The sequence below is a fragment of the Brachypodium distachyon genome, chromosome 2 (genome assembly GCF_000005505.3).
Source record: "Brachypodium distachyon strain Bd21 chromosome 2, Brachypodium_distachyon_v3.0, whole genome shotgun sequence".
Classification (NCBI taxonomy): Eukaryota; Viridiplantae; Streptophyta; class Magnoliopsida; order Poales; family Poaceae; genus Brachypodium; species Brachypodium distachyon.
Window position 1 is genome coordinate 43,256,720 of NC_016132.3, and position 22,458 is coordinate 43,279,177.

The 22,458-nt window shown below is 47.5% G+C and overlaps 3 protein-coding genes across 3 annotated transcripts; 2 read left to right on the top strand and 1 right to left on the bottom strand.

Moving 5' to 3' along the window:
* The first annotated feature begins 2,435 nt into the window (after positions 1-2,435).
* Positions 2,436-4,391, top strand: LOC100843054 (dnaJ homolog subfamily B member 3). The gene is made up of 5 exons (XM_003569275.4): positions 2,436-2,780; positions 2,869-2,965; positions 3,078-3,157; positions 3,245-3,301; positions 3,713-4,391. The coding sequence occupies exons 1-5, from the start codon at positions 2,676-2,678 to the stop codon at positions 3,974-3,976; spliced, it is 603 nt and encodes a 200-aa protein (XP_003569323.1). The 5' UTR covers positions 2,436-2,675; the 3' UTR covers positions 3,977-4,391.
* Positions 4,392-4,751: 360 nt separating this feature from the next.
* Positions 4,752-5,549, top strand: LOC104583296 (leucine-rich repeat extensin-like protein 1). The gene has a single exon (XM_014898912.2). The coding sequence runs from the start codon at positions 4,806-4,808 to the stop codon at positions 5,358-5,360; it is 555 nt and encodes a 184-aa protein (XP_014754398.1). The 5' UTR covers positions 4,752-4,805; the 3' UTR covers positions 5,361-5,549.
* Position 5,550: 1 nt separating this feature from the next.
* On the bottom strand, positions 5,551-7,386 carry LOC100835628. The gene is made up of 3 exons (XM_003566812.3): positions 6,980-7,386; positions 6,424-6,492; positions 5,551-5,981 (listed from the first exon to the last, which is right to left on the bottom strand). Exons 1-3 carry the CDS (start codon positions 7,383-7,385, stop codon positions 5,818-5,820), a joined length of 639 nt encoding a protein of 212 aa, XP_003566860.1. The 5' UTR covers position 7,386; the 3' UTR covers positions 5,551-5,817.
* Between the last annotated feature and the right edge of the window lie 15,072 nt (positions 7,387-22,458).

Sequence of the window (22,458 nt, forward strand, 5' to 3'; positions counted from 1 at the left end):
GTCTTAGTAGGCCCTTAACTTCGTGCTTGGCGTCTCCATGATGATATTTATACGTTGGTCGTACGTGGACAACTTCACCTCCATCGGTAGGGTTAAGAAGAAGAACCCAGATGATTCGTAAAAGGTGATTCGTTGCTGCAGACTGCCGTCTCCATCTCCTTCTCATCGCAGAGAAAGGAATTTGAAAACGAAATGGAACTGGAATCGTGTTCATCCAATAGACCGTTCCTGCTCTCCGGGATTACTACAAAAAATATCATAAGGTGCCGGCAGCAAGCACGTGTTACCACGATTAAAAAGGCACGTATCGCTTTTCCTTGCCGGCCCCGGCTTTCATCGCAAATTCACCACCTGCCCAACTGAAAAAAGGCACGTACCTCTTTCAGAAAAATAAAATAAAATGCACGTTCCCAAGTACCCAAATATGGCACGTCTCAAGCTAACCAAATATGGCTAGACCGAAGTTGCCTTGAGCAGTCCATGTGACTCCGTCCAAAAGTAGTAAAAGGACTGAGAGGTTGTGTATTCCCTTTTCGCTCCACCGTTGCACTAAACTGAAGAGAACCACGGTGTCCAACCTTAATCTTGTAGAGTAAATTTTAGAACACCACATTTTTCCAATCACTTGTCTCACAGCACAACACTTGTTGCTAATTCGTCCGTTACGTTACAATCATTTGGGCAAAATGTAACAGCGAGACCAAAACAAACGAGTTTAGCAGTTTGACTAGATTCCCGACAGGTGAGGCCCACCTGTCAGGCGAAAACTCGGGTCCGATTTGATCCAACCCAACCCATTAACTATCTTTTTTCTTCCCCCGATCATCTTCTTCCCAGCCCCGCCATGGCGACCATGCCGCCCACCGCCTCTCCTTCATCCGACGTGCCTACACCATCGCCGGCGCCTGTAAATATGGTGCCCGTGTCACGCGGGCGGAGGCAGGCGGGCGGCCGAGGACGCGCGCGCGGGCGCAGGCAGGCCACGGGCCGCGCGAGGCAGGAGGCGGCCGGGGGCGCGCGCGGGCGGAGGCAGGCAGGCGGCCGGGGGCGCGCGGGCGGAGGAGGCGGGCGGCCGCGTGAGGAAGCAGGCGGCCGAAGGCGCGCGCGGGCGAAGGCAGGCGGCGGGCAGCAGGCGGCCGGGACCGTGCGCGGGCGGAGGAAGGCGGCAGGGCGCGCGAGGCCGCGAGCGGAGGCAGCAGGCGGGAGGGGAAGCGCACGAGGGCGGACGCAGGCAGCAGGCCGGCGGCGCCGCACGAGGGAGCTTCTGGTTGGGAAGATGGCCGAGGAAGAAGAAAGAGTTGTTATCGGGTCGGGTCGGATTGTCAGGTGGGTCCCACTTGTCGGGAATCCCATCAAAATTGCTAAACTCGTTTGTTTTGGGCTCGCCGTTACACTTTACCCGAATGGTTGTGGCGTAGCGGACAAATTAGCAACAAGTGTGGTTCTGTGAGACAAGTGACTGGAGATGTGTGGTTTTGTGAAATTTACTCAATCTTTTACTTCGTATTTGTTTTGAATACAGGTACGGTCTACTGCTAAGTACACACATTAATAGCACAAGAATTCTTAAAAGAAAACATAAGATTATTCTACAGTACATAAATTGAAGTCGATGAAAAATATCTATAATCATCTCTTTGAAAGGGCATGTATTGATCGAACAGAATCAGTAGCACTACAAAATTCTTGAGCCTTTCCCAAACAAGCTCTGGAATCTTGTTCAGCAACATAACCCTCATCCCAGTACGACTAGACCGATCAAGATTATACGTAACATCATCGATGAACTTTCCCTACCTCAAAACCAGGATGCCGAGCGTTCAAAATCTGAGTACGGAGTACTAACAAGCATTCCTCCCGGACAAGATCGCTTGTACTTGTCACACCGGATATCCGAGAGCACTTCTACGCTGACATTTTGCAGATCAAATCACTGCAGAAATACTCCGGAGTACTATGGTACACTAGAAAAAGAGGGGATTCCAATCTCATGAACCAAACAACCTAAAATAGAATAAAGACTAGGGTTCTTCACATTTCATTTGAGAATTTTGAACTAGGAGAACCTCAAAAGCACTAAGATCTGGAGATATTTCACCGGAAACCAGGTAAAAAGTAAAAACCCCGCGTGTCAAAACAGAGCACACCTGGTCCACGAAACGTGAGTTTTGGATCCGGAAGGCTAGACCCGCTTGCACGTGGGTCCCACCGGATCAAAATCTCGCCGGCCGAACACCGGCCAGTGGGCCCGCCAGGCCCCGGCAGCCACAGAAACCGGACGCAGCCCGAAAATATCTCGGCCCCGCCCACAACCACGCACGCAAGGAAGCATGATGTGGCGAGGGCCGGCGCTCCTGGAACGTTCCCGACGCGAGATATTTTTCCCCTCGCCTTTCTTTCCCGCCGCGCCCAAGCCCAAGCCCAAGCCGGCTAGTTCAACTCCTCCCCCTTCGCAACGCTTCTCCCTTCTTCTCCTCCTCCTCCTCCTCTGATCTCTCTCTATATATACTCCTGCCGCCTCCGTTGGGATACCTCCTTGCTTCCCGTCTCAGGTCGCCATCGAAGCACCAGTAGCACGCACGAACGCTCTAAAACCAGCGCCAGATCGCGCGATCGCCAGCGCGTAGTGTAGCTTGAAGGATAGTCCCTGATTGAGGCAGAGGAAGAGGTGGAGGATGCAGTCGGCGGAGTCGCACTACCAGTCCTACTACGCCGTCCTCGGCGTCCACCCCGGCGCGTCTGCCGCCGAGATACGCGCCGCCTACCACCGCCTCGCCATGGTGAGCACTCCTTACGTAATTGGGTTCGGTTTGCGTGGGGAGAAGCAGAGCATGACGTTAATTTCTCTTCTTGTGTCGTGCCGCGCAGAGGTGGCACCCGGACAAGATCGCCAATGGCCGCGCGGATCCGGCGCTCGCGGAGGAAGCCAAGGGCAGGTTCCAGAAGATACACGAGGCGTACCAGGGTACGTAAAGGAGCGCCGCCGCCCAATTCTCTCTTCAACTTCTTAACTTCTTTGGCATGCGTTTGTATGTGCCCGCGTTAGCTAACGAGTAAGCGTTCCTTCTTCCCTGCAGTGTTGTCGGACGAGAAGAGGAGGGCGCTCTACGACGCCGGGGTGTACGACCCCCTTGAGGACGGGCAAGAAGAGGTCGAGGTAATTACCGAATTCGTAATGACTCGGCCTCGAATTTTCTCACATGGGCGTTCATCTAACTCGGAACATGCGTTTTTGTATGGTCAGGGTTTCCACGATTTCCTCCAGGAGATGCTCTCGCTCATGGCCACCGTTGGGAGAGAGGTATCTTACTAATGTTCATGGCACATTTATTTCGTCAAAAGTTTCCGTTGCACATATAGATTTCTTCCTTTTCAGTTACATAGTACTAGTCTGTTCCAACTGCAGAACAGAGGAAATAGTTCCTTTTTCTACGCAAAAAATAAATAAATCTAGGGACAGTATGGAAATAATTCACGGGAACCATGCCGAAGAAAATCGTCGATAACCTGGAACAATCCTGATATTTTTGTTCAAGACATTGTGCGGCATACCACCGCCACCTTTTCTTGTCTACTCAATTTAGAACATCCCGAATGCGCAAAAACAGTATTATAGAAAAAGAATGCGCAGAAACACAAACACATGCTCTGTATGCCTGAAACTGGTCAATTCGATTCGACAATTAACGAACCCCGCTTTCACTCGGTGCAGGAGCCCGTGTATTCCCTTGGCGAACTCCAATCCATGCTCGACGGTATGATGCAGGATTTCGCCTCGCCCCAGCCGGCGGCGGCGGCAGCGGCACCACCAAGCAGCAGCAGCAGCAGCAGCAGCAGCTTCTTCACCGGCGCCGGTTCGTCGCGGTTCAACGCACCGAGCAGCGGGCAGAAGCGTCGACGATCCTCCTCCCGCGTGCGACCCCAGGGGTTCGGCAGCTCGGCGTGCTTCAGCCGCACGGCTTTCTCTGGCTGCTGAGCACTCTCGTTTTCCTGCACGCGTCGCAATTCATGCATCTGGGACTCTGGGTGTCCCAGGCAGGCTTCAGAAACCACTATGATCGCCGATGTGAGGACAGTATTGTTTGAAGGGTCGTTGGGGATGTCGAGCTTTTGCGATGCACGGAGCACACCCGTTAGATCGAGGGGAATAAACGATGGATATGTTTCTAGTTGAGCAGGAACACAAGAGGGGCTTTTGGTACTACTTTTTTTTTCCGAGTTTTTTCTAGATAGGTGTACATAGAGAACATCCTCATTCTGTGCGACCGTGTGACATTACGAACTGGTGTTGCATTTGTACAGCTTGAGCTTTTGTGCGTGCGTCTGGTGACAATTTGTAGTGAAGGTTGTCCTTTTTTTGCCCAAGATAAAGCCTATTTTCCAGCTCTGCCCAATCCATTCTCTGCTGATGTCTCTACTCCAAAAGCAATCAACGACGCGTGTCTGCTGCGCATAAAAAGCTCTCTAGAACCTGCTCATCTTTTCTTTTTTCTCAGAATCATCTCTTCACGGGTCCTTAGGTATAGCTGACAAACTAAATTAAGCATAAGAAGATAAAACAGTAACACTCACATTAGGTTTGGCTGTGTTGCTTGCTGAAGCAGAGCATGTAACACACGCACCCTAGAAAAACTAGCAGAGGTTGCACCAGCATACCAACACCTATTTGGATATTGAGAATATGCACCAACTGACCCCACTCGATTGCGCACTTTATATACACCGTCCGCAATGTTGGATCGGCCTACAGATTAGTGAAAGATCTAATCCGTGTATCCGCTAATCCTTGGCAACCAAAACACAGTATGAGAAAGCCAAGCAAAATGTTGCATCTCAAGATAACAATCCTCGTGTCCATGTGCATGGTCGTGTCCCGGTCATTGGGGGTCGAAACAGACCACAAGTGCAAGTGCTTCATGTGCCTCTGCGACGTGGATCCGCACCCGCTTCCACCAGCTCTGCCGACTGACCACCCGCCGCCGCCGGAACGCGAGTACTACCCGCCTCCGTCTGAGCCTGAGCCGACGCCAGAGTACTATCCGCCGCCGTCGGAGCCTGAGCCGACGCCAGGGTGCTACCCACCGCCGTCGGAGCCTGAGCCGACGCCGGGCTACTACTACCCGCCGCCGTCGGAGCCAGAGTATTACCTACCGCCGCCGGCTGAGCCGTACGAGTACCCGTGGGGTGACACGTACGGGCCGCCGGCGCCGGTGATGGGCATAACGGGCACCCCCGGGCAGATGTACCCGCAAGACCGCGCGTTCAACCCGTCCAGCGCTCGCCGGAGTCGGTGTCAAGGGGTATCCACTTTGGTCCTCGCTTCCTCGATCGTGGCAGGGGCACTGTCAGTCTGTCGCTGATTATGTAGTCATGTGCCGCGCGTACAATTTGTTCGTCCAGTTGACTCAAATTGATCAGACACCGAATGGCATGTAAAGATGCACCAGTAATCTCAAGTGTGCAACTCTCTTATGATCACTAGCTGAATTTGTTCGTCCGTGCAATGGCGCAGCTATATACTCTAGTGAAATAAAATCCCGGTCATTTCAGTTTTGTGTCTCGGAAAGGATAGGGTGTAAAACTGCATTGTACGTGTTCCTACCATGTTTGCAACGGTACATGAATGTCACCAATCAGCAGTTACCTGTACTGTCAGACTACGCATACGAAAAACTGCACCAGTAGTAAGGACGAGTTTTCAGAGATTATAAGCCTGCCACGCGGCATCACATGACACTTCACCATAGCCAACATTAGGAGCCGATCAAGAAACACGGAGCAGGCACAAGTATGTGTGTCGAGAGCGAGGGCAAGCGTCTACCAGAGCTGCAACATGATCAAGACTGCTGCTGTGAAGACCAACGCCATGAGCGAAACCCGGAAGGCACACAAGCCATCCGATCCTGACCGATCACGTGGCGTGGACGTCGTCGATTGCGCCGCCTCCACCTTCGGGGACGACGCTGGTCCTGGGACGGCAGCTGCAGAGACATGCACAGCAGATTAACAAGTGCACACGAAGTACATGACTGACGATTCCAAAAAGACATTGCAGCGTTCAAATGACCTGAATGGATGATCGATCAGCGATTACTCAGGTTGACAAACTGGAAAGCTACAACGTTGCAGAGCAGTGCAACTGAACATAACAGAGGGACTCGATGCAGCAACTAGTAGCCAAACTATTTGGTTTACCATAGAGTTAAGTTTTTTTTTTAAACTGATACAGTTAAGTTTGAATCTGTACTTCTGCAGTTATCTTCATACAACACGAAATGGATAGAACATTGCAGAGTTTAACAAATTAAGTTTGCGAGAAATCATACGGCGCATGAGCCGAAGTACCAATTCCTTTTTGTGCCTCTGAATGGGATTACTGGACACAGATTAACGAATCATTAGACAAGCAGAAAAAATGTTTACCTGGAGAAAGTTTTGGCGCAGGAGGTGGTGATGGAGGTGACAAATGCATCTCAGGCAGTGACTTGAGCTCTGCTTCAATTTGCAATTCGAATTAGAGAATAGTAACACCTGTGCCACTGATTTTTCTAGCATTTTACTTCCATGAACTTCTTAAAAGAGACCACCAAGAAATGACACCTTAAATAAATAATTATCAAAGATCACCCAATATTTATGAAATTCTTGTCTAATAAACGAGAACTATATTAATAACAGAATTGGTACGAGCAAACTAACTGATTAACTTCTCAATGCACAAATAATAACATCCCAATAACATCTAGAGCTCGTCGATACTCCGCATCTCCCACCAACTATTAATTACAAATGTGGTTCCACAAGGATTTCGAGCACAGGAACTATGGAGATGGATCGTGAAGTAACTTTTAAGTGGAGCGGTAATCAAGAGCGAAGAACACGCGCATATATAGCGAGAACGAGAATCGATCGAAGCATACATATCACACGAACATGTATGGGGAGCATATCAGCAGGAAGGGAGGACGGACTTTGTCACCTCGGCACTTGTCGGCGAAGAGGGCCTCGGCCTCGACGGTGGTGGCTGCGGAGGCGTTGGCGGAGGCGCAGGTGGGGAGGAGCGCGCCGAGGCGCCCGACGTCGACGGGGAAGCCGAAGAGGAGCGGGTCGCGGACGAGGTGGCAGAAGCATCCCTCCCCGCCGCCGCCTTCGCCGTCCCCGGCCGAGACGGCGCGCAGGAACGCCGCGCAGCAGGCGCCGGTGGGCGCGGGCGCGGCCACGGCGGGCGGCGCCACCACCGCGACGTGCGCCAGGCACGGCGAGAAGGCCACGATGGCCGCCGCGCACGGCGTCGCCGGAGGCTCCTGGGACGACGCGGCGGAGGCGGCGGCGGCGAGGAGGAGGGCCGCGACGGCGATGACGACGTGGAGGGCGGTGGGTCCCATGTCCGCGTGCCCCTCTCTCTCTGGGGTGGTGCGGGTGGTTTAGGGAGGAAGGACGACGGTTTGTCGAGGCGTGACCCCGTACGTAATTTGAGGGGTTTGGGAGAGCGATCCTGTCCGTCCGCTCACAAAGGCGGCGCAAAGCTCCCATCGGATGGCTCGTGATGATTGTGTACCCGCTGTTGCTAGCTGTCATCTTACCCGTGCATGCTGTCGATTCGTGCGGGCATTTCGTCCGTCACACCTGACACGGTAACGGCGTATGCGCTCCAGCTAAAAAAAAATAAACTAAGGTGTTGTCGAAGTATATACTCCGTACCAAAGAACGAAAATAATGGTGATATTGAGATCTTAAGCTTCGTCTGGATGTATGTATTGGAAGGCATGAAATTGAATTGAGCTAAATACCAATCAGCTAGCCTCTAGATTGAATTGGGTTCCAATACCAATTTTGATGTTTGGTTGTGCGAAGTATTGCTAATGGAATCAAGAGAGCAACCAATTCACCCATTGAAACTGCTCACCTTGTCCCAATAGATCGACGCAACAACGCTTGTCCGCGGTGTAGCACCGCCGCATGGAAGAGGTCTCGCCGGAGGAGGAGTCACCAGAGTTGAGGAAAAAGAGGTGCTATGGTGGCGTTAGCTATGGGCGACAGCAGGGAACCTCCCATGGGTGGCCGCAGGTAGCACCGTGGGAGAGGACCCGCCGGAGTTGGGGAAGAAAGGAAATAAATCAACGGAGCGGTGGCCAGCGACGGGATGGGTGCAGGAGGCGGAGATGGCCGGCGTTGCGGGCGTCGGTGATGGCCGACAACGAGGTCTGCAGGGCGCGGAGATGTCCGGTGGCGGAGTGGCCACGGGCCACGAAGATGTCCGGCAGCGCGGTGGCTGCAGGCCGCGGAGATGGCCGGCGACGAGGCGGCTGCGGGTAGCGGTGGTGGTCGGCAGGGAGCCTCCCATGACCATGGCTGCGTTTAGCAGGAGCACTGCGTCTGGCTCGGTATTGAGAGAGGTCTCTTTCGGTTGTAGTTGAATACCAATGAATAAGACTCAAATTCCAACTATGAATTCCACGGACATCCAAACAACAGAATTCAGGAACCCCAATTCCAAATCTCAATTCTGAGCTTGAATTTACCAACATACAACCGTAGTGTTATTGATTGAAATAGTAATGAAATAGTGATGTGATAATGAAATTTCAGTGATATAACAACAAAATTTTGATATGTCAAGAGAATAATATTTCAAAATAGAGAAAGTCTCAACTGCTCCCGAGCGTCTTGCTCCACTAATCTGGAGCCGTCGATCAACTCACAGCGCACAAACGGCGAAGCTCAGTGTTTAAACGTAAAGTGCACGGGGCGATACGTGGATCTCTAAATCACACGAAGGAAGGGACAGCAGCCACTGTTTCTCCCCAACTTGCATGTACTGCTGGACTGTACGACCTAGCAGTTGAGTACTGTAGTTTGCTGGACTGGATCACAATTGCATTGTACTCTCTCCGTTCCATATTAACTGACTTTTCATTACATGTATTTATGTATTTAGACATTTTTTAGACATAGATACATTCATATTTAGACAAATTTGAGTCACTTAACATGAGAAGGAGTGAGTACATGCTAGCTTGCTGGAGTGTACGAGCAGTGGAGTACGTGCTGCTAGTTAATCTTGAGTTTGTGTCTCATGGTGCACGACGAGCTGTATGTGTTGTTGATCTATGTGAATATACCCCTCCGTCCGAAATAAGTGAAGTGGATTTGCATAAGAATCTATACAAATCCACGTCGCTTATTGAAAGATCGGTATGATCGACTAGAGCGGGGGTGAATAGGAAATGATACCACACGTGGAGACGAAGATTTCATCGGAGTTTCACCTATTGGGATCGGTGTACGTCTCCGTTTGGATGAGTACTCTACCACAAAGTTAGAGACGCCATGAAGGCTCGCTCTATTCTCCAACTCACCACACCACAAAGGTGGGATGAAATCTGACAACACCACAAAGGTGAGGTGAGTTCCACTAATGTCTTCCTTGAGGACGAACGTCGAACCCTTACAAACTTGACCGGGACAAACTTTACAACTCAATAGCAAGCTCCCAATCCAAGCCTCAAGCTCCTCACACACCAAGGGAGAGCTCGAGGTGACCGCTTCCGTCTAGGGTTCCCAACAACCCAAGAGAAACGAAATCCACAAAGAAAATAAGAAGAATCAACTTTTTAACTTGGTGAAACCCTAAAGCAAGATCTTCTCCTCCAATCCTCAAAGAATTAAGAGTTATGAGTGGCTAGAAAGGGAGATCTTGAAGATTTAAGCTTGAGGTGTTCTTGAGATGAGTTGGGGTGTTCTTAGCTGGTTGCTTGGTTATATGGCTTGTAGGGGACTAAGGGGTATATAAGTGGGTTCCCAAAAATCGAGCCGTTAGGCACAGGTCGGGGTAGGCCGGAACTTCCACTGAATAGCCGGAACTTTCGGTGTTCCGGATATTCACCGGAAGTTCCGCAAATTCCTCCGGGACTAATAAAGAGCACCCGAAGGTTCGGGTGGAAGTTCACCCGAAACTTCCGCCGCCTGGAATCCTGAAATGCCAGAAACACCATCTGAAAACAGTTTTTGACTCACACCTTTTTGGGTAGGCTTTTTAGTGGGTGCAAGTTGGTGTAGATGTGTACGTGAAATTGATTCACCCGTTACCTTCTCTTGTGGATCCCCTCTTAATAGTACGGATGTCCTGCGACTCAAAACAACCGAAAATGCCGCTAAACATTGCTACGCTTCTTTCCTCTTTAGGTGTCCACAATTCATCTTGTGTTGAGTTGTTTATAAAACCTGAAATACTTAGCACAAGATAAGATAATAAAACACGTTGTCATCACCACCAAAACTACTTAGGAGAGAAATTCCCTTTCACTTATTTCGGGACGGAAGTAGTATATATATGGAGAGAGAAAACACGTACTTTTAAAAGAGAATGTATGTATAGAGAGAGATAGAGAAAAACAAAATCGAATATAGAGAGAAAACACATATTCTTGAGCGAGATTGTTTTTTTGTGGGAAACAATAGATCAATGATCTACTGCAATTTTATTAAATACTAGCAGGTGTGCCCGCACGTTACTACGTGTCAACAAAATCACAAACTATTTATTTTTATTTTCTGTGTAGGCAACTCATGGTGCCGTCTAGGTCGGCATGCGGGTGTGGTGGCATCGGTTGTAAGATGGAGTAGGAGAAATCGTGAAAAAAACTGGAGAAAAAGAAAATAACGGGCAGTAGCATATTGGTTGTAATTTAACGAAGTTAACCTACGGCGACGACCGTATCATCACCACCAAGTCCAATTTAATATATTGGTATAGATAAAAGAAAATATTTACAAATTCTTGAAAGAGAAATTGTATGTATATAGAGAAAAAAATCGAATAAAGAGAAAAAGCACATATTTTTTGAGTGAGAACGGACATATAAATATATAGAGAGAGAGATAAAACACATATTATTAATAGAGACCGGATACATACATAGAGAGAAAGGATAGAGAGAAAAAACATATAATCTTGAAAGAGAATGGATATATATATATATATACACACATATTCTATATATACAGAGAGAGAATAGATTCAGATCTGGTTGGAATTATAAGATGCATCGGCTAGAACAATTCTCAGATTAGTAGTACAACAGTCTTTTCACAAGGAACAATGATTCAAACAGTACGAATCTAACGGGGATGTCTTCCTCCGTTTCCTCTTCTCAACGCTGGGACAATCAAACGGTCTGAGGCTGGTTCACGGAGGGACCTGATTTCTGGAGCAGAGTGCTCGGGAGTAAAAACGCTGCTCCCTTCAAAATAACAATGTCGGTTTGATATCATAATAGATTTGGATTCATATTAAAAATTAACCTTGCGGTAGGTAATGGGCCCGGTAAAAAAACCACGGTCTTGAGGGAAAAAAAGGTCTTAGGCCTAGGTGAGGGCAGTTTCATGAAAAGAGAACAAAAAAAAACTGACTGCGTAAGGCTGGTTAACTTGGTCGAAAGATGTCTATTCTTCTAATTGAATGACGAGGATCGACCGTCTTGTCACTCAAAAAAAACTCGGTCGACTGTACATACTCCCTCTAGCATACTTCTAAAACCCAACAAAATGTACAACAAATATCCAAATATACTTCCTCGATCCATAAAAAGTGTCGCTCATTTTGTACTAATTTAGTAGTACAAATATTGTACTAAGTGGACGACACTTGTATGGATCGAAGTGAGTATTAATTAGTCACACTACATAATTTAGCTAATAGGATCGGCACGTACACCTCTAAGTTACGCACGGTACGCCTCTGGTTGTGGCTTGATCCATGGTGCGTTGGGAGTAAAATAAAACACCTTTAGTCCTCCGACTCCAACCAATGGTTGAATTTCATTAAAGAGTACAATTTGCAGGGCGAGGTTTGTTTAGCGTCTAACGGCATACGGCAGTGCACCCACACGGAGCCCTGAGCCTGGTTGCGGAACATCACGTCAACCTCCATCTCGACGACTCCGCCGGCCCGCCGGTCGCTCTCCATCTGCTGCTGGAACGCGCTCGGCAGGGCCAGCCACCCCGGCGATGCCGTTGCCGTCAGCACCTTCTCCTCGTTGTGCTCCACGCAGAACTGGCCCATGGGCGCCTTGCCGATCACGACGTTCGAGTACGCCACCCTCCCGACCGTGTCTTGGCCACAGTACCTGTGCTTTTGATGGTTTTTGGCGTGGAACGTCAGGTTAAAGACCGGCGCCGGGGCCGTCGCCGGGCCACCAATAACTTTGTCGATCCCCGGGTGCAGTATGGGATCCATTGAGAAGTTCATGGTGTCGGAGCGGAGATCCGAAACGAGGGTGATGATCGCGAGTACCGTGGCAGCAACGCCGCCGGCTATGGCGACTGAGAGTAGTATCGTGCGCAAACGGTGTTCAGTCAGCTGCTGATCTGCAAGTTCAGAATCCATGGCCACGGGTACATGGCTAGGCAACTCGATGAGTCGTATCGGTGGCGTGTGGCCAAAGTCCTCTGTATTGCAATTATATATAGGTTAGGAAGAACAGCTATGTGGAGTCGGGCTGGGAACTAATTTCGTATTGTATTCATACCTGGTAGTAACTCCGGAGATCACGTACACCGAATCCATAAACACGTGCAAACATCTACCAATAGGATCCGTTTTTTTTAGGTAAATCGAATCCGTTTCTAACTAAACCGAGTATTCACATACTAGTGTAGAAAAAGATAGTCGTATATATCTGAGTCAACTGTCAAGTGATTGTATACGAGTTGTAATTAATAGAGATATCGTACCGCCCGTAATCCGGCGCACACATATATGTAGGCCGGGGGGTCACACGCAGAGGTGGCTCAACAGCGCTAGCTATTCGATCGTACGTACGTATCCAGAACCTGTACGTACGTCCTCATGGTGCCTGCTACCGGCGTAACCGGCGACTTGGTTCGTGTCGGCGAAGAAGAAGAGCGACAGAAAACACTTCGAAGTTATATTATCCCGGCACTTTTCTGCATCGGGTTCTGTGCCGTATTCGTGGCTGTTGTGCTCTTCATTTCTGACGCCCGGCCTCCCGAATTCGTGGTGAAGGTGACAGATGTCGACGGCCAGATGGACCCATTGCACAGCCCGGTGATCCGCCCTCCTTCAACCTTACCTTGCGCGGAGAGAGCGACGTCCATGATTTGCCCCAGGACTGCTGGAAGATGGTCCGGGTCACGGTGTTTTATGGCAGCGCAATCCTCGGGTGGGGATCCGTGCCCAACTTCTGTATGGCCAGGCACGGGTGGGTGGAGGTGAACGCGGCCATGTCGCACACGGATGTCATGCTTACCGATGAGCTGCGCAGGTCTATGGCGTCGGAGCTCAACTCCGGGGAGCTGGAATTTCAGGTGGAGATACGGATGATGCAGTCCACGCGTGACCTTTCCCGGTGGTGTCGCGGCTGCGCTTCACGACATAACTTCCGGTTCGTTTCCGTGAAGCCGGAAAAAGGATATGCGCTCATCGAACTTCTCCAACTACATAAATAAATTCAGGCGCTAAATTAAGTTGTACCACCGGCTGTTTTCTTCTTCAACCCGTATATATGTTGATCAATGGTCAAGTACTTTAATCCTAGTGTAAATTTTAAGAAACGGAATGCCCAGGGCTCAGTCGTCTGAGAAAATGTGATTTCTCAATCGATGAGTTCCATAGCCAGCCAGTGTTCCATTTTATTTTTACTCGGCATTGTTTTTCCTGGGTGGTTATGATATTTGCACCGATTGTGTGGCCAGGCCTGTTTTTAATTATTATTTTAGATTTGTTTCGTGTTTCTGCCTTAGTACAGGAAGGTCCAAAAGTTTTATTTGTGTGGGTCTAAATGAGCTTGGGCTTGAGTTTTAGACGGGCTTTTTTTATTCTTTGCAAACTTAAAAATCCGAAAGTTAGCCCAGTATTTTCTCCCGCACGCATGGATTCCAATTTATAGAACATGAAAAAATATTTAATTATATAAGCTTTTAAAATACTGTGTTGAAGATTGTTCATGCAATCCTATTTATCTAAAAGTACTTTGGATAGTGAAAATTACGGATGCAACCGGAGATTGTTCATTTTAGATTTGCATTTCTGAAAGTTACAGATTATAAACGTTGCAAATTTCTTTTTCCGAACATTGCAGATTTCTACATAAACAGATTATGAACATTGCAAAAGAAGATTTCTGAACATTTCAGAATTCAGAATATACCGTGTGAGCATATACACATTTAAGATTATTCATTTGAAATTTCTGAACATTTCAGAACTTGAAACATTTCTCACCGAAAAACGAAGCAATTCTCAAAATTTCATGACGCATAAAATGAAACTACTGACTAGTGATTTACCCGGCGGGTCGGGAGGAAGGCCGGGTCGCGGAGGACGGAGCACCGGCGGCGGGAGATGGAGCGAAGGTGAAAGAGTAGGAAGGACGGGACGCGTGCGATAACCTCGACGAGGAGGTCATGTGGCACTGCCAGACGCGGGCCTCCATCCATACGTCGGCGGCATGGATGAGCGCGGCAGCCTCTCGCCTTGTCTCCTCTTTTAGCTCCCGCGGCTTGGGGCACGACCGCGATGGGCTCGTTCATGCCGGGCCTTGTTTTTTTTTAGAATGGTTCCATGCCAGATCTGTCTGTGTCGTGCCGGACCACGGCCCATCATTTTTGATGCCGTGCTTGAGTCAGGATGGCAATGGGGCGGGTCTGGACGGGTCAACCAAATCCATATCCATATCCATCGACAAATCAAGTATCCATACACAAAAATATCCGTGGATGCAAAACCATGTCCACATTCATATCCATGCAATATACATCATAAACAGCAGCAACAACAACATATCAGGAAGAGCGAGGGGATCGGTGGGGGAATCAGGAGTCGAGGACAGATCGGGTTTGGCGCCGAACACCATTCTCTTTGGTGTATGGAGCCGAAGCAGTTCTTCCCGCCGAGGTCGAGTTCCGCTCACCTCGGGTCGAAAGGCTCCAAGAAGCCACTCCAATTGCCTTCATCGAAAATGAAGAGCACCACAAGACGACCATTAATCTTGTGGAAGAAGTTCGTGACAATGCCCTCATGAGCCACGCAGTCTACAAGCAAAACGCTGCACGCTTCTACAACACAAGAGTGCGGGAACGAGCCTTCTCCCAAGGAGATCTCGTGTGAAAAAAGAATGTCGACCCAAAACTCCAGCGCAAACTCGACCCTAAATGGGAATGACCATACCGCATCACCGCAGTATTGGGACATGGTGCATACCACCTCAAGAACATGAAAGGGCAAAATCTAGTTGATTCCATGTTTATGCTGTCTATCATTTTGAATTGCCCATCTTACTTATTTTTTTCTTTTTCTTGCGCTTGCCTGTTTTAGCAAACGAATGATTTTGATAACAGAGCTCATATTCATGTTTCTACACCGAGGCACCTTGTGGAGATAGGTGATATGGAAGATCGTATTCAGATGGTTGAAAGATCAAGAGGTTCTTTTGAGGCAATCAAGTACCCGGTAGTGGATGAGTCTGACAGGAGGCTAGATATGAAAATTGGGCCTGCGATAAGCCAGATAGGTGATATGCTGAATAACACACAAAAATTCAGGAAAGAAAATGTGCTTCTCAGTGTAGCCATCCGATCAGAAATTCAGGTAATTAAGCAAATATGTTTATTTACTCTTTATGTATCATGTGAAGCAGAATTGAAGAATGAAACACCTGAACCCTTTTTTCTAGGAATAACACCTGAACCTTTTAATGCTTGCATTGCCTGTTTTGTATGAAATATTATTTTCATTCTTGTTTTAGTTGTGTAATCAAGAGATGAACATTGATATTGTAAGTCTCTCTTGACTCTTTGAGCCAATGACGTACTTGTTACTGAATGGCCAACCAAATACCCCCTCCATCCCGAAATAAGTGACGTGGATTTGTAAATTTTGGGACAGAGGGAGTACATTATATGTGATTTTAGTCTCACTATCACATATGAAGGATATTTAATCAAATTGCTTTGCAATAATGATCTATGAGCGGAAGTAGACTTTTCAATGTTTTTATTACTCCTACCATATTATCTTGTGAAGTACACAGTTTTTGACGTCCGGTCGCTAACTCCTCGCTAGCTGCCGCCGTTTCTAGGATCGACCGACGCCTCACCTTTTTTCTGCAACAGCTACATGCTTTGTTTATGAATTTATGCTTGCAAGGAAAAGCACTAGGAGTTGGATATATTGTCTTTCACATATATTACTTGTGGTATGACTAATTACGAATGGTTTTGTGGTTTAGGTTATTGAGGAAGCTGATAAGTTAATTTGTGAAAGTGGACCCAAAATTTCAGGAACCTATGGAGGAACTCCAATGTATAAACAGGTTGTTTCCACTTGCATATTTTCTTTTGCCGCATTACATTTTTTTCACTCTTCTGTTCTTGCTTTATTAGAGGTAGTAGAAAATTCTTTTTGCACATATTTTTATCCAGATAAGCAAGCATAGTTAAAAGATATTTAGCACCACGTCAAACAGTGTCCGCTGCCACATCATGCTAAAAATCTTTACAAGTTGCACTACCTTTTTTGTTTCTTAACCGAACCTTTTCTTTGTACTTCACAGTGTTCTAATGGATGGGCTATGGCAGGGACTGGTAGATATCTCATCTTTTTGCTTGTCACTTTGTTGGTTTTCAAATCTGATGCCCAGTTGCTCGATGGCTCTGATTTTGTCAACTGGCTAGGATCTAATGTTACCAAAACTTGCCCTGCTTATCCTTATCAGTGGAAAAGACCTATGCCAGGTTATAAAAGTCTGATAAATGAAGATAATAATAACATTCTATTGCATTCATTTGGGAAGGCCGAAATATCTGCTCCAACAAATGAACCCAAATGCAAAAAGAGAAGGTCCAGGTATGCATGCCTCTCTTTGTAGAGCTATAATTATCATACTTGTTAAATGTATTATTAAAGCAAATGTGGTGTATTATTTCAGTTCAATGAAGACAAAGCTATCATGTGTAGAATGCTTTGCGTCCATTTTGGCAAGCTTGGCACCGTAAGTATCATCCCACCCTCTCCTCCCATTTTGAATGCTTTTATATTTTTAGCCCTGTTTGCTCACGATCAGTAGCCCATTAAGCTGTCATGCAAAACCATGATACTGTCCCACCATGTTTTGTGCCCCTGGTGAGAAAACTCACTAATGCGCGACCATATAAACATCTCTCATGCTTAGACTCCTGTTTATATCATGTCTGTCATCACCTATTGGTGAAATTTCTTATTGTTAAGCCCCAAATCAATATTCACAATTTGAAACTGATTAAAAAGGGAGGCATGAATCCTATTTAAACAAGGCTATTTAATGTCTTTCAGATTCATTCTTGCATGGGAACTTGTCGTTTTTAGATGATTTAATTTTTACCACGAATCTTTGAGGCACTGTGGGCATCTTTCAATATTGATCACTGAGTTTGGACACATCATTACAATTTCCCAATCAATTTCCGGCAGTACTATTTAGTTTCCATGTCATAATTTTTTTACTAGAAGCAGCATGTCATAATTTTAGCAGTGATAATATAATACTGTACTAATCTAGTTTTAGCTCTTTTAGTAATTCATTGAACATTTTGACCTTAGAGGGCCGAGTTCAAATATGAAGTATGCTTGAATTTCAGTTTCTCCTCTTTTCTGTTACAGGGTTATTTTTATAGATTTGCTACGTGTGCGTGCTCATCTTATATGGTTAATGGCAGCTTCATCATCCTCATTTCTGGTTGCGAACATCTTTTTTGCATTCTACCTGGGTATACAAAATGATCATAGGAAGTGGAACTTCGTAGCGTCAGTCAGTGTTGGCCTGTTACATTTGATATACATGGTTTTCTTCTTGAGACGTCTAGGAATATGGAGTAAGAAGTGGGCATGTATTGGACTCGGTATTCTGGTAACAATCATTGCCCTAGCAGCTGTTTTTCGCCATTTTAAGAACTCTGTTGGAGTATTTGGAGCCATATTCACTTTCCTTGCACATTGGTTCCGCTTAGCGGCTGTCAGAAGAAGCCCCACCGTTCTTGTATGCATAGGTTCTTCCTTGTGTGTAATCTGTGGAATTGCTGGCAGCTCATTATTTTTTTACAAAGCGGATTGGCACGTGGATATCCCCTACAAGGTATATAACAACTTTCTGTACAAGTAAAATTATTTCTATTAGTTGCATCTATAACTTCGTTGTTTTCACAGGTAGGAAGCTTGATCACACTTTGCAGTCGTGCAATTGATGTTGTACTGTTACTCCTGCGTTAAACCAGAGCATGAAGTAAGTGGCAGTGCCTCTATTTTGTTAAGTTCTGTATTCTGGAACAGTAGACCTTTTTAGCTTTCTCTCCAAGATCATGATACTATTGTATTCCAGGAAAATACATCTCAGCCTGCTACAGGAGTGATTGCTTCAGCATCAGGGCAAGTTGAAGAACAGACCATCTGGATAGTGATGCTTATGAATTTCGGCAAAATACATCTGAGTCAGCCACAAGAGTGCATGCTTCAGGATGTTCTCAGCGGCCCGATGGTGCAGATGAACGGGTTAAGTTTTCATTGCTTTGCCTTGTATTGTGGATGTACAAGCCTTTTTAGCTCTCAAGATTTTTCATACTTGAAAATTTCACCAAAATGCATCCGGAAATGCCACAAGTATAGATGCTTCAGCGCCTCAGCTGCCTGAGGCTGCAGATGAACGGGCAGGTCAAAACTGTCGAGATGTTTCTTGCTTATCACCGTGCCATGGTTCTTTTTTACAGCTATCACCGTGTCATGTCTGTCTGCATGTATCTGCATATTGCATAACGCCCTAGGTCAGATGTTGAGGTTGTCTTTTGCTTATTGCCGTATTGTTTGCATATATGTATCTCACGTCCCCTGTATCTCTTCTGGCACAAGACTTCTCTAAGATATGCTTCTCTTATAGTCCTAGAGAAACTAACGCAGTTGCAGTTAAACTGGCTCGCCATGCCCGTAGTTCTGCCGTTACTCGTTAGTAGATGGAAGGATGTTCATGTGGACGATGCAACGGTGGCGTCCCTCCGGTCAGCGCCCGCGCTATCCGTACATCGCCAGTTCGTCGGTGGTGGCTGCGGCCTTCCGATGCTTCATCGTATTCCTAGATCGGTAGGGTTTGTTGGGATGTGGGGGTCCAATTCTCACGAGCACGTTTAAAAGGCAGAGTATCTTCTATGTGTGGCGCTGCGCATCAGGGACCGAAACCAATCCTAAGCTCTTATCCTTCTCTTCTGTCGATTTATTGTACCGGTGAGATCAAATTCCAATATTCTCCTAGTTGATCGTAAGGTTAACAAATATCATATCCATTTTAATAGAAATGACGTACTACCGAAAGTAAGGTGTTGACAATGACCATTGAAATGTCACTGAACCTCAATACTTAGTAAGGTGTTTCACAAGATTTTATTGTACCCAAGTTCGGTGCAAAATTAAATCAACATAATAAAAAAGTGCATGTCAGGTGCTTAAAATAATCATGAGCTAGGAGATCATGGAGCTTGACCAATGTCTATATGATCAAGCCCAAAATGACCTACCAGTACCTGCATGCAAATGGCTAGTTTATGAGTAAATTTCACAATATGTTCATGCTTAAGAGCACTAAGTTCTAGTGTCGTGTCGGGCCCTGAAATCTTAGGGCCAGGCCTATCTACACCATCGACAAGATCTTAGCTGGCGAGGTGGATCAGGAGTCAAGAAAACATTATTCTTCTACCACATGGCGTCCCCAAATCCACCATAGCACCGCTACCGGTGAACCAAACCATAACTGTAAGAGACCTAACTATCTCAACGCAATGCAAATTGGGCTCCCTACCCCTTCCCATCAGCGAGGAGGAAAAGACCCATGACCTTGCTGGTGAGGATTTGCTTTTTTAAAAGAGATGTGAGAAGAAGACGGCGGGTGGATATCATTGCAAGTTGGGTAATCAAACAATGGAGATTAAAAAAAGTTAGATCAACCTCCCTCATTTTTCGGTATGAGCTGAGCCACGGGCCTGTGTAATGGTTGATGAGACTGTGTTTTTATTATATATTTCATCTCATTTAGAAAATACAAAAAAATTAGAGCCATATTTTACAATTAATGCTTAGATAAAATAAAATAAATTAAATAAATGTTAAGAAAATGCTACTCCCTCCAACTCATATTACTTGTCTAAAATTTACTCAATATGGATGTATCTATGTTTAAAAAGCATCTAGTTACATGTAATATTTTGACAAGTAATATGGGTCGGAGGGAGTAGTATAATTTCAAGTTTGCATTATCTTTGACTTATCATGTTTGTGAAAAGATAATCTCGTATTTAAGAGAAAACTCATGTTTTTCTTATTTCTCTTTCTTCCAAAGCAGCAATCTTCTATATCTAAGTAGGAGAAACACACTACTTGATTTCTCTCGGCATGCAAGCATGTCACATCATCACACAATTAATTTGTTCACACCTATTTACTAAGAAACTCATATTTTTTGCACATGCATGCATGCTACTTTTCTTCGAGCTATCTCAACTAACCGGAGAATTTATAATCTATCATACAATTCCATTATACATTTTCACTGTATATTCTTTTTTGCTGCTTTTCACTCTATATGCTAACTAAATTTTTTCTCAAAGCTCATGTATGTTAACTAAAAATTTCTGCAACAACGTGCGGGGTATCATCTAGTTATTCTAAATAACATCGCTATGAAAAAAGTTGATATCACCCAATTGTACGTGCCCTCTTGAGTTGGTCCGAGACTTCTTGCACAATTTTATTCCGGGTTTTCTTACACGATTTTACCAACTGGAGTGAAGATTGCTTGCAATACATGTGGCTGCCGCGAGAGATACGCTCGCGTTGGCCATTTCTAGTTGTCCTTCTTTTTCAGCTCTGCACCTCCATTTTTTTCTTTCCCCGGACGTGTTCTTTTTGTCAACTCAAAGCAGGCAGTATCACGGTACTAATCAGTCTTACCAGCTACACAGGCAACTCGGTCAGGTCAAGCCTCCACGAGGTGACCAACATAAACCGCACGACAGACAAATGCTGCTCAAGACGATTAGAGCATCTCTAGCCGGGCCCACTAAAGTCCCCCTAAACGGGCTTGGGGTTGCCGGCGCGAAAATTCCGACCCAGCCGGTCTCTTCAATTTGTTTTTTCATCCGGTGCGGTCCAAAAAGTTAGCTGGCGCCCATAGGCCACACACAGCCCACGGGGAGGCGAGCGGGGGTGCCGGCGCATCGCGTTCTTGCGGCGGACCCGCCTTGTCAGCGGATATTAATCGTCCTCACCGGTTTCCCACCAGCTTCTTCTCGGCGCCCGAGGCGATTAATGGCGGTCGCCGGGTAAAGACCCACCGGTTGCCACTCGGCTGCGCCCCCGCGCATTCCCGAAGCACTATCGCCGTGTTTACACCGCTCGCCAGTTTGCCTTCCCTGCCTATAAAAGCATCTCCGGCGTTCGCCCATCTCGCCATTGTTTCTCTCGTCCTCCATCTCCCTCCCTCGCCATCTCTCGCCCTCCCTCGCCTGCAGAATGGACGGCACCGACGCGAACGGGTGGCGCCGCTGCTGGCTGACGGTGGCAGAAGCCGACGCCCTCCCCCGTGCCGGCTACCCGTGCCCGTCGGGCACTCGGCTTCCCGGCGACTGAAAGCTGAGCATCGGCGGCATTCTGACGCCGCCGGTGCATCAAGGGCCGAGGAGGCAGGCCGCCATCACGGAGGCATTCTTCCACGAGCTGACGCCAGCACAGCGCCTCCTGCTGGGGTGGAACCGGCACACCGGCACGGAGTGGCAGGCGTTCTTCGAGCGCCGGCACGCGGAACAGGTGATGCGATGCGAGCCTGCCGCACCATCGACGGGCCGTCACAACACCGTCGGCCGGCGCCTTTGGTGGGCGGAGCCGGGCCGCACCCCTGACACCGTGCTGGCCCACATCGCGGAGTATCCACCAGCGGCTAGAGGGCCAGGGGGAGGGCGCCACCGCTACCTCACGGCGTCCTCCGGCTCCGGCTCCTCCTCTTCCACCTCCTGGCACCTCGCCTCCTCATCAAGGACGAGCCAGGCTCCTCTCGGGAGCGACAGCCGGGCTGGACGCCGAAGGCGGAAGACGAGCGACGGGCCCTCGAGTTCCGCCTCGACGGCAACCCGGAAGAATTTTCGGGGAAACTGGCGGCGGAGCGCGCCAGCCAACACGAGCCATGATGGACGCCGAAGCCGAGGCCTGGAGCCGGCAGGAGGCCAAGAGGAAGGCGGCGGCGGCAAGGGCAAAGGAGAAGATGGATGTGCCGAAGACGGAGGTGAAGGCGGAGCCGATCACCATCGACTCCGACTTCGACACCTACCTCGCCGACTTCAGCGACTAGCGCGGCCGGGTTTTTTTTAGAATAATGTAAAAAACTTTATGTTTAATTAAATTTCGTCGAGTTTAGTTAAATTTCGCCT

Bases quoted from the DNA above. Each gene is read 5' to 3' on its own strand.
- LOC104583296 (XM_014898912.2), top strand. From the start codon at position 4,806: ATGAGAAAGCCAAGCAAAATGTTGCATCTCAAGATAACAATCCTCGTG.
- LOC100835628 (XM_003566812.3), bottom strand. From the start codon at position 7,385: ATGGGACCCACCGCCCTCCACGTCGTCATCGCCGTCGCGGCCCTCCTC. The intron at 6,493-6,979 runs GTGACAAAGTCC...AAATTGAAGCAG, and splicing joins CTTCGCCGACAAGTGCCGAG to AGCTCAAGTCACTGCCTGAG. The intron at 5,982-6,423 runs GTAAACATTTTT...ATGTCTCTGCAG, and splicing joins TGCGCCAAAACTTTCTCCAG to CTGCCGTCCCAGGACCAGCG.
- LOC100843054 (XM_003569275.4), top strand. From the start codon at position 2,676: ATGCAGTCGGCGGAGTCGCACTACCAGTCCTACTACGCCGTCCTCGGC. The intron at 2,966-3,077 runs GTACGTAAAGGA...TCTTCCCTGCAG, and splicing joins GATACACGAGGCGTACCAGG to TGTTGTCGGACGAGAAGAGG. The intron at 3,302-3,712 runs GTATCTTACTAA...CACTCGGTGCAG, and splicing joins TGGCCACCGTTGGGAGAGAG to GAGCCCGTGTATTCCCTTGG.